The sequence below is a fragment of the Rattus norvegicus genome, chromosome 3 (assembly GCF_036323735.1).
Source record: "Rattus norvegicus strain BN/NHsdMcwi chromosome 3, GRCr8, whole genome shotgun sequence".
Classification (NCBI taxonomy): Eukaryota; Metazoa; Chordata; class Mammalia; order Rodentia; family Muridae; genus Rattus; species Rattus norvegicus.
Window position 1 is genome coordinate 167,524,583 of NC_086021.1, and position 14,386 is coordinate 167,538,968.

The 14,386-nt window shown below is 41.4% G+C and overlaps 1 protein-coding gene across 7 annotated transcripts in view; it reads left to right on the plus strand.

Moving 5' to 3' along the window:
* Ralgapb (Ral GTPase activating protein non-catalytic subunit beta) overlaps positions 1–14,386 on the plus strand; it is an 89,632-nt gene that overhangs the window by 42,239 nt on the left and 33,007 nt on the right. For 4 of the 7 annotated variants that reach the window (XM_006235420.5, XM_006235416.5, XM_063284185.1 and 1 more), the window contains 4 exons: positions 1,482–1,615; positions 5,548–5,730; positions 7,759–7,910; positions 13,369–13,556. In XM_006235420.5, coding sequence (XP_006235482.2) covers positions 1,482–1,615; positions 5,548–5,730; positions 7,759–7,910; positions 13,369–13,556 — 657 coding nt within the window. Of the gene's footprint in view, positions 1–811; positions 821–1,481; positions 1,616–5,547; positions 5,731–7,758; positions 7,911–13,368; positions 13,557–14,386 lie in introns of all 7 variants that reach the window. The other 3 variants (XM_006235418.5, XM_006235421.5, NM_001271210.2) reach the window with 2 other exon arrangements.

Sequence of the window (14,386 nt, forward strand, 5' to 3'; positions counted from 1 at the left end):
CACCAGGCAGTGGTGATCCAGGCTCACATAAGAGTGGCCTTGCTTCAGAGCTCTCAGAACACTGGCAGAGATGGTCAGTGAGCCAAGAAATTGCAGCTGTGAGGGAAGAGATGGAGGTTGACTAGAGGAGACCCAGAGGAACATGTTTTTCCATGTTAAGACTTACTCAGATACTGTGTTGTTAGGCTCTTCAGTTACGAGAATAAAGAGACACTTTTTGCCCTGCTAAATACAGTACTTGTCCCCAAAGCATCTTGTGCAACCGTGCTCTTCACACTGAGCAAGTATTTTATGGACTTGGTGTGAACACTTTATAATGTTCTTATGCACAAGTGCTAATAGTGATTAAATCTATGAGTGTTTATTCCATGAGATTAGCATATCTAATTCCCTAGATGTGAGCTTGATTTTTTTTAGTCATCTGGAGAATTTTGAGCTGTGTCCATGGGGGACGCTTTCAATTGAAGTTTATGATACAGTACCATCAGCATGTCAAATTCATAGTCATCATGTGGATATTCAATACATGTAAATTGTTACTTCTTACGTAGACTTAGGCATTTTGTAGGTTGAAGTGTTCTTTCTCATACTTTCTAAGACATTTCAGAACTAAAGATAACTCTGCATACAGCATGTGTTGTATCTAAGTGTTTGAAGTGATTGTTTGTCCCAGCATTTTCAGCTGGTGTTAGTGAGCTCTGCTTGTTATGTCATATTTTTACTGAGAAATCCAGATTTGTGTTAGTGTCGCATGACTGTCTCTCTTTAATGATCATTCCTTTTTCTGTTGTCACTGCCCTCTTTCTGATAGGATCCACAGGTATAATGCCCCTAAAGCTTCCTTTATAATTAGAATTTATCATTGTTTAATTTCTTAGAATTCACTCTTTAAGTAATAATTACTTTAAATATAAAATTGAAGTCCAAGTAAAAACACTGGCTTGGTTATTTTACCTTTATAAAGGTGTTAAAGTAGTGGTAAAGAGCGAAATGTAAACGTGTTTGAAAGGCATTGCATGTGGGTTTTACTGCCTTAAACCCTGTCATTCAACAGATGCTTTAAAGTAATTCCTAGCCTCTGAGGCGGTTCTAAGGCTGAATTTTTGCCTCTGTAAAACTCTAGGAAATACTTGGATGCCTTTTCATTCTTCTTTTTGAAGATTAAACTCTAAGATACTTACTTAAGAATATAAGATGTCAATTTTCTTTATAAGGATTTTACTGAAATTGCCAAGTCCATAGTGTTCTTTGTTAAAATGTAGACTGGGAGCTAGAAGCTGCCCAGCCCCATGTGTGCCTTGTGCGCGGGCCGTCAGTCAGGCCTGGGGCTCAAGATGGTGGGTGGGGAGCATAGCTCTGTGTGGGTTCCCATTGTGTTCACTGTGGCTGCTGTGGTCTGTGCCTGGTGGAATGCTGTGCTTCTGTTACTAATGCTTAGTTGTTTTCCCTCCCTGTGGATGTGGCATTGGGTTATATCCTAGCTCTTAATACAGATTCAGCTGCTGGGCTCCTGATTCGCAGCATTCATCTCGTCACTCAGCGACTCAACTCCCAGTGGCGGCAAGATATGAGTATATCCTTGGCAGCTCTAGAGCTCCTCTCTGGCCTGGCAAAGGTGAGACAGCCTTTAATTTAGCCCAGTACACTTTTGTCATTTTTTCTTTTTTTTAATTTTGACACACACTCTTTCGTGTGGGTATTTTAGTGTTATCAGTGTACCTGCATATTTTACATTCAGAGTATACAAAATCAAGCCTCCAAGTGAAATTTGCAAAATGAAAAAATAGGTCAAAAGATAGGAGTCTTTCTGTTACGGTACAGAAAATATTTCAATACTGGCGATTATTTGCACATAGTAATAGTATATAGTGTATTTTTTGCTTTTATAAAGAGTTTATTATAAAGTATTTCTGTGATTACCATTTTCTGTTATCAGTACTAAGCAAAAATTGACTATATATTTATTTTTTCCTGTTATTTGAATTTTATGGAACTTTAGAAGTATGGGATCTTTGCCCGTACCTCTCTCTCTCTCTCTCTTGTTCTCTTTCTCTTAAATTTATGTAACATAAAACTGACAACTTTAAAGCACGTGATTCAGTGGCCGTTAGTCATATGCTGTGTAATACAGCTCACCAACTACATTCGCAATGTGGTTTCTGTCACCTCAGAAAGCCTCAAAGCAAGTGCTCTTCTGCCCACCCTTCCAACAACCACCTCCTCTAACAGCCACTAAGCTTTTGCTTCCTTGGGTCAGGGTCGTTCACATCAAGGGTTCAGGATGAAAGTCATGTTATGAGTGTCATTTCAAGAGTGCCTGTCCCCTTGATGTAATATTTTAGTTTACACAAGAGTGTCTCCCTTGATGTAATATTTTAGTTTCAGCCCCCTTTTATGGTTGCACAGCACTGGGCTGAATGTAATTATCGCTGCTTGCTTACCTGCTCATCAGTTGAGGGGTATTTAGACAGTTTCCATCCTCAGCTCTTACTATTAGAGTTGCTGTGGATGTATGTGTATTTATTTGGAATATCAGTTTCAGTTCTTTGGGATATATACTGAGGGATAAAATTCTTGGGTTTATGATAATTCTGTTTAGCTTTTGAAGAACTACAGATTGTTGTTCCTTAGCATCCAAGGGTTCCAAAATTTCTACATCCTTGCTAGTATCAGAATACCTTTTATTTAAAAATGGAAAAGAGGGGCTGGGGATTTAGCTCAGTGGTAGAGCGCTTACCTAGGAAGCGCAAGGCCCTGGGTTCGGTCCCCAGCTCCGAAAAAAAGAACCAAAAAAAAAAAAAAAAAATAAAAATGGAAAAGAATATTTTTCATATACCGGTTGGTGTTGTGAGGATTAGGTGAGCCGAAAGAATAAAATGCATTGTGGTCATGTAGTGATAAGTCACCACAGAGTGGTACTGTTTGAGATGATGACGCCTAGGTCTTTGTGTCAGAGCTGTTGTAGAAGCTATGAGAAACAAAATAGACAAATATATTGAGTAATATTGAGTGTGTTGTCAATACTACTTGGAACTTTACTCCAGAAATCCCCAAATATAATAGATATGTGAGGAGCAGTTACTGATATAGAATGTTAGGATAGCTCCCCAGGAGATACGGTGGACCATACAGAAAGTGAGGTGCTGCTCCCTGTGACTTGTAGTCCACTTTTGGTTTAAGATGAATTAGCTTGGATGGAGCATTGCTTGGACCATGTCCTCATGTACAATGGGCTAATACTACCTATTTCATAACTCTCTATAAAGATAAAATGATTAAAACAGTCTGGTGTTAGAACAGGGTTGAATGAATAGACCAGTTGTCTGTAATTGAGACTTCATTACCACAGTTTTGAAAAAGGTGCAGAGATAACTCTAAGGAGGAAGGTTAGTCTTTTTGACCAGTAGTACTAGTAGAAAACTTGGTTTCATACCTGTTTGGTGTATGGTAGGTATAAATATCAGCTAAAAATTGATTATAGACTTAAATGTAAAGTGTATTAGTCACTGTCTCATGCTGTGACAAAATACCCTGACAATATCAACTTAAGGGTGGAAGGGTTTATTTTGGCTCACAGTTCAAGGGTACAGTCCATTATGGCGGGGATGTCAAGGTGGCAGGAGCTTGAAGCAGCTAGTCACGTTGAGTCTACAGTCAGGAAGAAGAGAGCAGATGAATGCTTGTGCTCAGCTGGCTTCCTCCTTTTTATGCAGTCCAGGACCTAAACCCAGGGAATAGTGCCACTCTCCTTTAAGGTGAGTTTTCCTACCTCAATATCATTAGTTGTTAGGGAAATGTAATTAGATTCACATTGAAATACTTTTACATAATCATTAGAATGGCTAACATTGAGGACTAGGAGTATAGCTCAAGGCAAGAGTGCCTGTTAATTCAAATCCCCAGCATCTACTTAAAAAGAGCAGGCATGACCACAGGGACCTCAGAGTGGCAGGTAGAGAGAGATAGGCAGTTTTCAGGAGTTTACAAGTCTGTCAGCCTAGCTGAAACAGCAAGTTTTGGTTTTATGAAAGACCCCCATCTAAAGGGAATAATGTAGAAAGCGATAAGAGTAGTGGTTCTCAATCTGTGGGTTGTAACCCCTGTGGGGTCAAATGACCCTTTACAGGGGTTGCCTCAACCATAAGAATACACAGATATTTACATTATAGTTAACAACAGTAGCAAAGTTAAAGTTATGAAATAGCAACAAAAATAATGTTATGGTTGGGGGTCACTACAACATGAGGAACTGTATTAAAGGGTAATGAGAACCACTGTGTTAGAGGAAGACAGCCAGCAGTCCTCCTATGGCCTCTGCATATAGACTTATACACATACATATACACCACATATACACACATGAAAAAACAAAGACAGACTAAATTTAAAAAGACTTGACTTGTACCAAATGTTGATGAGGAGATAAGGAAAATGTTAATGAGAATGTTTCTTGTAATAACCACTTTGGAAGAAAGTTTGGCAAATCCTAAAAATTTAATCACATGGGCTGGAGAGAAATGGCTCAGCGGTTAAGAGCACTGGCTGCCCAGTGCCCACATGACAGCTTACAATTGTCTGTAACTCCAATTCCAGAGATCTGTCACCTTCACACAGACATACACCAACGCACATGAAGTAAAAATAAATTATACAAAGAAACCCTCCAAAACAAACAAACAACAACAAAGAAAACATTTAATCACATGACCTTATGACCTTGTCATTCCAGTTCCAGTATAAGAGAACATATCCATTCAATGACATGGATGTTCATAGCAACTATATTTCCACAGGATGGAAATAACCCAGATGTCCATTAAGAAGCTACTGGTTAGACAGATTGTTCTATATTCATGTACTAATACAGCTCAGTAAGAAAGGATCATTACAAAATAGATACATCTGGAAGTAATTAATATGCTAAATAGAGCAAAGAAGCTAGCCAGATAGCCCTTTAAAGTAGATACTGTAGAAGTTACATATACTTTAGAAAATATAGTCTGATCAGTTATGGTAGCAGAGAATGATAGCAGTTCCTCACAGAGGGGGACAAGAGGAGTGGGAGGAAGCTTACAAAGGTGCATGAGGAGATTTGGGGATGATATGCGTTTGTTATCTGATTGTACTTAACAGTTCTTTGAGGTTACATGTTTTGAAAATGTGTAACTTGCTGTAACTGATAATTGAACTTCTGGGCTGTTTCATTAGACTTTGTGTAGAGCAAAACCCATCACTGTGAGGTTGGGTTAGGGACCTTAAAGTATGCACGTGTTTTTTTTCTGGCCATTCCTGCATATTTTGCAATATGAGTAAGAGCATCCAAGAACTTGGGGTTTTAAGCTATGAACAACCATGCTTTGGGTTTGAGAGTACCACTTTTTTTGTTACATATAATGGTATATCTAGAATATTCTGTTCTAATATTTAAATAATATTTTTTAAAAAGGCCTCTTGTATATCACATTATCAGATAGGCACAGTCAGGGCAAATACTTGGTGTAGTGGTTCCTGACTGATTGGTTTTATTCCTTAAATGGACATGCTTAGGTGAAGGTGATGGTTGACTTGGGAGACCGGAAGCGTGCCATCAGTTCTGTGTGCAGTTATATCGTATACCAGTGCAGTCGGCCAGCTCCTCTTCACTCCCGGGATCTGCACTCCATGATAGTGGCAGCATTTCAGTGTCTCTGTGTCTGGCTGACAGAGCACCCTGATATGCTGGATGAAAAGGTGAGCTTACTTAGTCTTGAAACATTAAGCAGGAAGCTGGATGTTGAGAAAATACCTTTGAAAAGAGAATATCCGAATTTAAATACAGAATCACATACTTTGAATTTACTTGTTTGTTTTTAATAGGACACTTAACTCTTTTGAGGAAAACTTGAAAACTGTCATCATGCTTAGATTTGCTTCCAAATAATCCCATAGAGAAATTCTTCATGAAGAGAAGACCTTGCTTAATTTATCTGAACCAGCAAGATCTCTTTTATAAAAAAAAATATTTTCACTAATATTTGTAAAATTTCATACTGTGTATTTTGGACATTCTTGTCTTTTCTCCAAATTCTACCCTCTATTCTCACTTTCTTACCTACACAATTTTGAGTGTTTTTTCCTTCTGTTGAGTCTTTGTGTTTCCTAGCTACTATTGAGAATGGGGCCTACCCTGGATTGTAGTCAACCTACCAGTGATCACGGCATTGAAGAAAGTTGATTCTACCTGTTGTCATACATGAGCACACATACCAGTAGCTCCCTAACTAGTGGTAATAGTTTTGGCCCGTTTTTACCATCTCCATGCTGGAATTTTATTTAGCTTGAGCCTTCTACACTGTGTACACTTTCACAGTTGTTATGAGCATAACTGTTGGGTCTGGAAAATTACTTTTTTTGATAGTGTGGCAGACTGGAGATAGCTATTGAAGCTATTTGGTTTCCTATTGTCAAACAAAGAAAGACACCTAACTGTGACTCTGGAATGCTAGTGGAACAGCTTGGCTATAAAGTAACTTTCATGGAAACATTGTATTCCTCACAGGTTTCTACACTTTTAGGTGGACTCAGATATCTGGTCTGTTTTCTCTGCCACTGTACCTTATAGGGAAGCAGGCGGAATGAGCTAGGAACATAACAGTAAAGCCTTTTCAGGGTCCCTGGATATTTATAGGGATCTTCATAAGTAATATTGTTGATAAAATCTGAATTAGTTTCAGTGTGGCTTTTAAAGTTATGATATCAGAAATTGTTTACGGGACTAAACTTGTAGCTAAGTTTAATAGAATGCCTACTTAGTGTTTGATCTCTAACACTCAGTTTGATCTCTAACACAACATAAACCAGCTGTGATGGGGCTCATTCATAATTTCAGGTGCTTGGGAGGTAGAAGAAGAGGGACCATAAGTTCCAGGTCATCCCTGACTATATAATGAGTTAGAGGCGAGCCTGGGCTCCATGAAACTGTTACATAAAAACAATTTTAAAAAGAAATTATTTAAGATGTCTGTCATTGGAGTTGGGGATGGTGTCACGTGCCTATAATCCTACCATTTAAGCAGAGGCAGAGGGTTCTAGGATCAAGGCCAGCTTGGGTGGCATAGTGAGTTTGAGACTCTTCAAAAGAATAAGTAATTCTCCTTGATATATTAGGTAATCTGATGTCTCTTACACCACCTAGGTTTGACTGAATTACTTCTGAATCTGTTTTACTTAGCTTTCTAGGGTTTATGACCGTCCACGTTAATTATGTGAGCTCTGCAACTACTAAAATTAAAACCTGTCTTCAATTTCCTTTGAACATATAAATTTCTTTTAAAAGAAATTTAATGGAGGTTTAAGTTTATTATGTTATAATACAAACACATATCTGTTAACGAGCATTAGAAACTGGAGCTCCACCTCCAAAACATAACCACGGTTATGGCTTCCTTGTCTTTTGGTTTTTTTTTTTCGGAGCTGGGGACTGAACCCAGGGCCTTGCGCTTCGTAGGTAAGCGCTCTACCACTGAGCTAAATCCCCAGCCCCTCTTGTCTTCTTTTAAGTAAAACTCACCCGGGGTTGACGAGATGGCTCAGCACATACAACTTCTTGTCTAATGACTTAGGTTTGATCTCTGAATCCCAAATGGTAGGAGTTGAGAACCAGCTTCCAAAAGCTGTTCTCTGACCCTGGCTTGTACACAAACACACATATTTTTTTCTTAAATAAAATAATGTATTTGAAATATTTTTAAAAATCATTCTGTCTTTTCCTGCTTCTAGGATTGCCTTAAGGAAGTCCTAGAGATTGTAGAACTGGGTATCTCAGGAAGCAAATCCAAGAACAGTGAGCAAGAAGTCAAGTACAAAGGCGACAAGGAGCCGAACCCTGCGTCCATGAGGGTAAAGGACGCCGCAGAAGCCACGTTAACATGGTATGGAGGAGCTGCTGGAGACTGAGTTGTAACAGACAGGGCCGCAGTGGCCTCTGCTGCTTTGTCTTCCTTGTTCAGCACAAAGTAACTCAGCCCCTGAGGGGTGCTGCATCTCCAGACACAGAATGGAAAGGAATAATTCTTTTTGTACTCAGCAACAGGAAACCAGAGAGTTGGGGTGTTTGTCTTTCTACCCTGGCTGATACTCATTCAGGTCAGGTCATGTTAGCGCCAGGAGTCACTTGGAGCTAACTTCATCCCTTTCTTTGATGGCTTAGCCTAGAGCTGAGCTGTGTCACAGCGTCAGATCTGCTGCCCAGTGATTACATCTTTATACTATATTCAGTTAAGATTTTTTTTTTAACTCCGTTGTAAAAGCTTGGTAATGAATCATATAGATAAGTTAGATTCAGCTATTACCACGAATACCATTCTAGTACAGTCGGGAAGATGAACTAGAAATGCAAAGTTCTTCAGTATCAGGTGGATGGTTAGTGCCCCCCAAGAAGAGATACAAACATGTCAGAGAGCTGGGAGGAGACAGTGAGTCCTTTGAGATAAAATGAGAGCAAAGGAACATGCTTAGGGGTCACTGCCCCAGCCTGAGGACGGGGAGCGCTGCCCCAGCCTGAGGACGGGGAGCACTGCCCCAGCCTGAGGACGGGGGTCACTGCCCCAGCCTGAGGACGGGGGTCACTGCCCCAGCCTGAGGACGGGGAGCACTGCCCCAGCCTGAGGACGGGGGTCACTGCCCCAGCCTGAGGACGGGGAGCGCTGCCCCAGCTTGAGGACGGGGAGCGCTGCCCCAGCCTGAGGACGGGGAGCGCTGCCCCAGCCTGAGGACGGGGAGCGCTGCCCCAGCCTGAGGACGGGGAGCACTGCCCCAGCCTGAGGACGGGGAGCACTTGAACTGTGAGCAGCGCTGTGGGCAATTAAGACCGCATGTCACGTGGAAACACGAGGTTCTGTCCTTGAGAGAATGGCAGGAAGAGTTGAGGAAGTCCCTTGTGCCTGCTGGATTGGGGACCGGAAAGATTGTGTTTAGGCACATCTACAGTTTGAAAGGACTGAATAAGTAGAGATTACATAGATTCACAGAATTTGTAAAAATATGGTTGATGTGAGGAAATGGGTGAATGAGAACCTTGAGAAACAACCGCAAGAAGGAAGTGTCGGGTTACTAAGGGCTGGCTTGAAGACCTGTGTGTAAGCAGCCCAAGATCCTCATATCTGTGTGAGCGCAGTGCCCTTTGCTTTTTGGGTTGTATTCAGATTAGTTGGATTTGTTTCTGTTCTTCTTGGACTTAGGTGATGATTTTCAGAAGGATACTTGCTTTTGTTTAGAGCTGTGCATTGTGTTAATAGCTAGACTCTCAGTACCTTCGTTGAGGTCTAGCTAGAAAACTGGTGAAGTATGTGCTTGTACAACATCTGGGCTGGTGTAGTCATAAAGTGCCACAGAACTGAACTTGCTCTGTACCAGGAAGAGGAAGAAGGGGAGATAAGCAGGGAGTTCTTCGTGCTGCAAGAAGTTTGTTTTCCTCCAGCCTGATTGTTCCTATGAGAGCTTAGTTGCTGTCGAGGACTGACTGTGTGCTGGGGTCTTTCTCCCTCAGACTGTAGCTATCCGAATGGCTTTTTCTTCATTTTCTGCTTTCTTGTCTCTGTTCACAAGTCCATCATGAAGTCTTTAGTTTACACTTTTCAGCAGAACTCATCCAGGAGGGACATGCACCCTTTGTCACTGTTGCTGCTGTTTTTTTTTTTTTTTTTTTTTTTTGGTTCTTTTTTTTCCCGGAGCTGGGGACCGAACCCAGGGCCTTGCGCTTTCTAGGTAAGCGCTCTACCACTGAGCTAAATCCCCAGCCCCTGTTGCTGCTGTTTTTAATCACATCACTAGTTGTGTGTGTGTGTGTGTGTGTGTGTGTGTGTGTGTGTGTGTGTGTGTGTGTGTGTTTTGTTTTGTTTTTTGAGTGTTTTGGTTTTGGTTTTTTGTTTGTTTGTTTGTTTTGTTTTGTTTTTTGGGGAGGGTTGTTTTTTGAGGCAGGGCTTCAGTGTATAGCCCTGTCTGTCCTCTAGCTCACTAAATAGAGAAGGCCAGCCTTGGACTCACAGAGATCCACCTGCCTCTGTCTCCCGAGCACTGGGATTAAAGGCATGCACCACTGTGCCCAGCCGTCGGCTTTTTCTCTGATGTATAGCTGTCATTCCTCATGAGGCCATCAACAGAGTCCCATAGACCGTCTTTGTAAGGTCTTCCCACTATCCCCTGAAGCCCCAGGCAGTGTTCTGTAGTAGATGATCTCACTTTTTGCCTGATTTTTGTTTCCAGTCTCTTAACTCTTCCTGTTTGTCTTGTATTCTGTGGCTAAACTCATCATCCTTAAACATTATTTCATCCTACTGTTTGAGTGATGAAAAGCCTTGTTTCCTGTGAAGTCTGAGTTCCAGTGGAGGGTCAGGGAGGTGATCCGATTTCTCCCCACCATTGCTTTTGAGCCCCGCCTTGCCGAAGCTAGGCCACTTGTAGTGGTGAACTGGGCATGCTCATACTTGCTTATATAGTTCTCTTGCATCTCAGGCACCAACATAGACTGTCCATGCTCACAGTAAATCTAGCTACTTGTAGGTGCCTCCTCTATTACTCTGTTTTTGGAAGTTTTGCACAACTCTTTTTACTATTTCTGTACTCACTGATCTGTCTCACACAGTGTGGGCGTCCATACTGTCACAGTCATACTGAGTTTATTTGGTACATGCCAGTCTGTCTTTGATAACTTTTACAATGTACATATTAACTGTTTGGGTTTTTTGACCTTAACATACAAGAATAAATCCAGAAGTCATTTCAGTGGTTCCCTCTGCTAAGGTATATTTCTTTACTAAATGCTTAGCTTTCAGTTGTGGTTTAGAGTCTAGTCCCCTAAGCTTTCCTACTTTGTTTTAATTATTAAAAGCTTGGTATTCTGTATCAAACTAAAAATCTCTCATGTTAAACTTATTCTCCTCCACTCTTGCTCAGACTTTTGGTAGTTAAATCCGTTCTGCAGGCAGCAGCAGTACACAGGGACAGTGTGTGTGTAGCTCTGTTTCTCTAATTCCTTCATGTGGCTTTCATAGTGCATGGATTGAGTGTCTTTATTATCCTGTCACTCGATGGTTTAGCTTTGACCATGTCTCGCTCTCAGGTGTTAACCAGTGCAGTGTTCTCTGTGAGGTCTGACTGTTTTACAAACAGTGTACTTGAGCAGCAGCTGCTGGGAGACGGCAGCAAGACTTGCAACACTGAGAGTCTCATCAAGTTAACTGGACTCTTCCAGTTTTTTTTCATGTTTTCTTTTCATGTTATTCTCACCCTATGCTTATTTGTTTGGGACTGTTTAAATTCCTTTTTGTAAGATATTCCGCATTATCTGTAGTCTGTTTAAATCCCGACCTTTACTCTGTTATATGATTTTTGCAGATTAAGTTCTATTCTGTTGTGGGTTTTTGGGTGGGTTTGTTCGTTTTCTTAATTATTTTGTCGCCCGTCTCATTATGTAGCTCTAGTTGTCCCAGAACTCACTGTGTAGAGCGAGTTATCTCAGAGATGACTTTTGAGAGTCTTTTCTCTCTCCTCCGTGTGAGCTTCAGGGAACCCAGTTTTGGTTGTTGGGACCGACAGCAGTAGTTTTGTACCTGCCGAGCCAGCTTACTGGCTCCTGTTTATTTTTGAGGCAGGGTCTCACTTTTTAGCCCAGGCTGGCCTCAGATTTATAGCAGTCCTCTTGCCTCACCTTCCTAGGTGTTGCTGTTACAGGCATGAACAAGTTTTATGGGCTTGTTCTGTATGTTCTTATCAGAATACTGCTTATAGAAAGCAGAGGTTGAACCTCAGAGCATACCAAGAGAAACTTCCAGAAGTTCACAGGATTTTTAATCTTTAGCTACAGGTTTAATTTTAAAGATGTTTGCTCACCATTCCATCTAGTCAGTTCCATGAGGAGAAGAATGTGCTGAGGCTGGTAATGACTTCACCTGAGTGACCTAATCCTTGCGGCAGCCTATGGGATAGCATTGGACAGGGACAGGCAAGCTCGCCTGGTCTGTGTGCTTCGTGACATCTGTGTTTGCTCTGTGGGAGAAAGCCAAGGCTGTATTTTCTCAGTACTAGGCTCTAGGATGTCTCCTGTTTCTCAGAGTCTTAGAGTGCCAAACTTACTGAGGGGTTCTCTTGTTCTTAAATTGAGGCAGTACTTCTAGGAGGAGTGGAAACTGCAAGTCAACAGTGCCTTCCATCTCAGAGACCTTAGACCACACAAGCTAGAGATTGAATGATAAAGATGGCATTGAGGCTGGAGGTGGCTCAGAGGGTAAGAACACTTGTTACACAAGCACAAGTACCTGGGTTCAGGTCTCCAGTGATAATAATAAAAATGACAATAATGATAGTACCTAATTCATATGGTTATTATGAAACTATATGAGAAATATGTATAAAGTGCCTAGCCTAGTACTTGATACTTAGTGAGAGCTAGGTGAGTTTTAATTTCTTGCATAGATGCAGAAATCTTTCTTCCCTCACTTTATGTATAAGCGTATACATACCCTCTATATACATACACACAAACATTTCTGAATGGTAAGTCTTGATCAGTAGAAGTCTGCTTTATGAAAGCATTTCGTGTTATATGTTTATTTATGATAGTTTTTTTTGAGATTTAACTCTTGAAGTTCCTTACTTGAAATGAGGATATATCTTTTCCTTGGACATTTAGGAGGAAGGCAGCAGGCTTTGGGTTTTGGCCTCTTAACAATCATTTAGCTCTTTGGTTTTAAGTTTCCTTATCTGAAAAGTGAGGAGGTCTGGCTGATTTTTATGTCCTTTTCTAGATCTAACATATTTTGGCTATTCTATTATAATCCTGAAACTTGGAGCACACAAGCACAGTTGTAAATGTGTCTTTAGGAGCTTCCTGATTTGGAACTGCAGTCAGCCGTATTCCCTGGGTAACAGAGAGGAAATTTGCTTGCAGTGGTTGTTGGGAGGAAGCAGGACTGGGCAGGTGGAGGGACAAAGATGCTGGACAGTGAAGGTAGAGTTGCAACCAGTGCTCAAGCTGACTTGACCTTAAGAGTTCTTTCTTATTGGGCGGGAATTGGGACCTAGGACCCTTGTACTAACCTGTAAATATGGCCTGTCCTAGAAAGAAGCAGTGGTCCTGGGTGAGGCATTCATGACCGAGGGCAGTTCCTAGGCCAGTTGAAAGCTGTGATTGCTGTTACCCTCCCCAGGAGAGTGGCTTTCCTTATTAGGGTGCAGGTTCTACCCAGCATCCCACAGGGAGTAAATCTGGCTGACTTATGAAGAGGAAGCATAGCTGTATCAGTAAATTCAGAGAGGCAGAAGGATACAGAGATCTAAGAGGTACAGTTAGATTTTCTGTGGGAATTAATTGTTTTTTTCCATCCTTTGTAGTATCATGCAGTTGCTTGGCGCATTTCCTTCCCCCAGCGGTCCTGCCTCTCCTTGTAGCCTGGTGAATGAGACCACTCTGATCAAATACTCCAGGCTGCCAACCATAAACAAGCATAGTTTCCGGTACTTTGTTTTGGATAACAGCGTCATCCTGGCAATGCTGGAGCAGCCGCTTGGAAACGAGCAGAGTAAGTTGTAGCACTCTTAGGTTTCTCTCCTGCTCAAACCGTGTGTTCTCCGTTCTTTCAGGGAAGCAAAGACTGTGAGTTCTAAGTAACTATTTGTCAAAAAGATTTTTTTTTTTGGTTCTTTTTTTCGGAGCTGGGGACCGAACCCAGGGCCTTGCGCTTCCTAGGCAAGCGCTCTACCACTGAGCTAAATCCCCAGCCCTGTCAAAAAGATTTAAAGGTATAGGATAACCACCAGAGAAACTGAGGTCAGAAAATAGAATGTGCATATGAAGTAGAACTGTTTAAAGATTCTTTATGTAGGTCTAAAATATCATAGTGTGTCAGACTTTTATATAAAGCTTACTTAGTGAGATATTTTATATTTATAATTTATAAAAATTATTATCACACTTCCTTTCCGTGTGAAGTTTGGATCCTGCCCCTCTCCTTCCTTTGCCCTGACCCATCATTGTTGTGTTTCATTACTACTCACACAGGGAGAGATTTGAGAAGTAGTCTTTGCTTCCTCCTGCTGTTACTTCCTTACATGATTAGTCTCTGTGACTCTTGAATCTTTCCTTTATCCCTCCCAGTGCATCCAGAGGGAGGGCCTTATTAATTTCTTGCACTGATTTGTTGCATTTTCTTTCTACCTGGTCTGATACCCCTTTGGTAGTGTAACATCTTGCTTGCCCTTACCACCTCCTTCCTCACCATACTGCTTGCTCCCCCTTAGCATGTAGACGTGGTCTGCTGAGAACACTCGACTGATTGTTCACTGACAAGACATACACAGAAGACATACAGTTATGAGGCTCACCAAGGGTGTGTGGTTTGCCTTCGGTAAC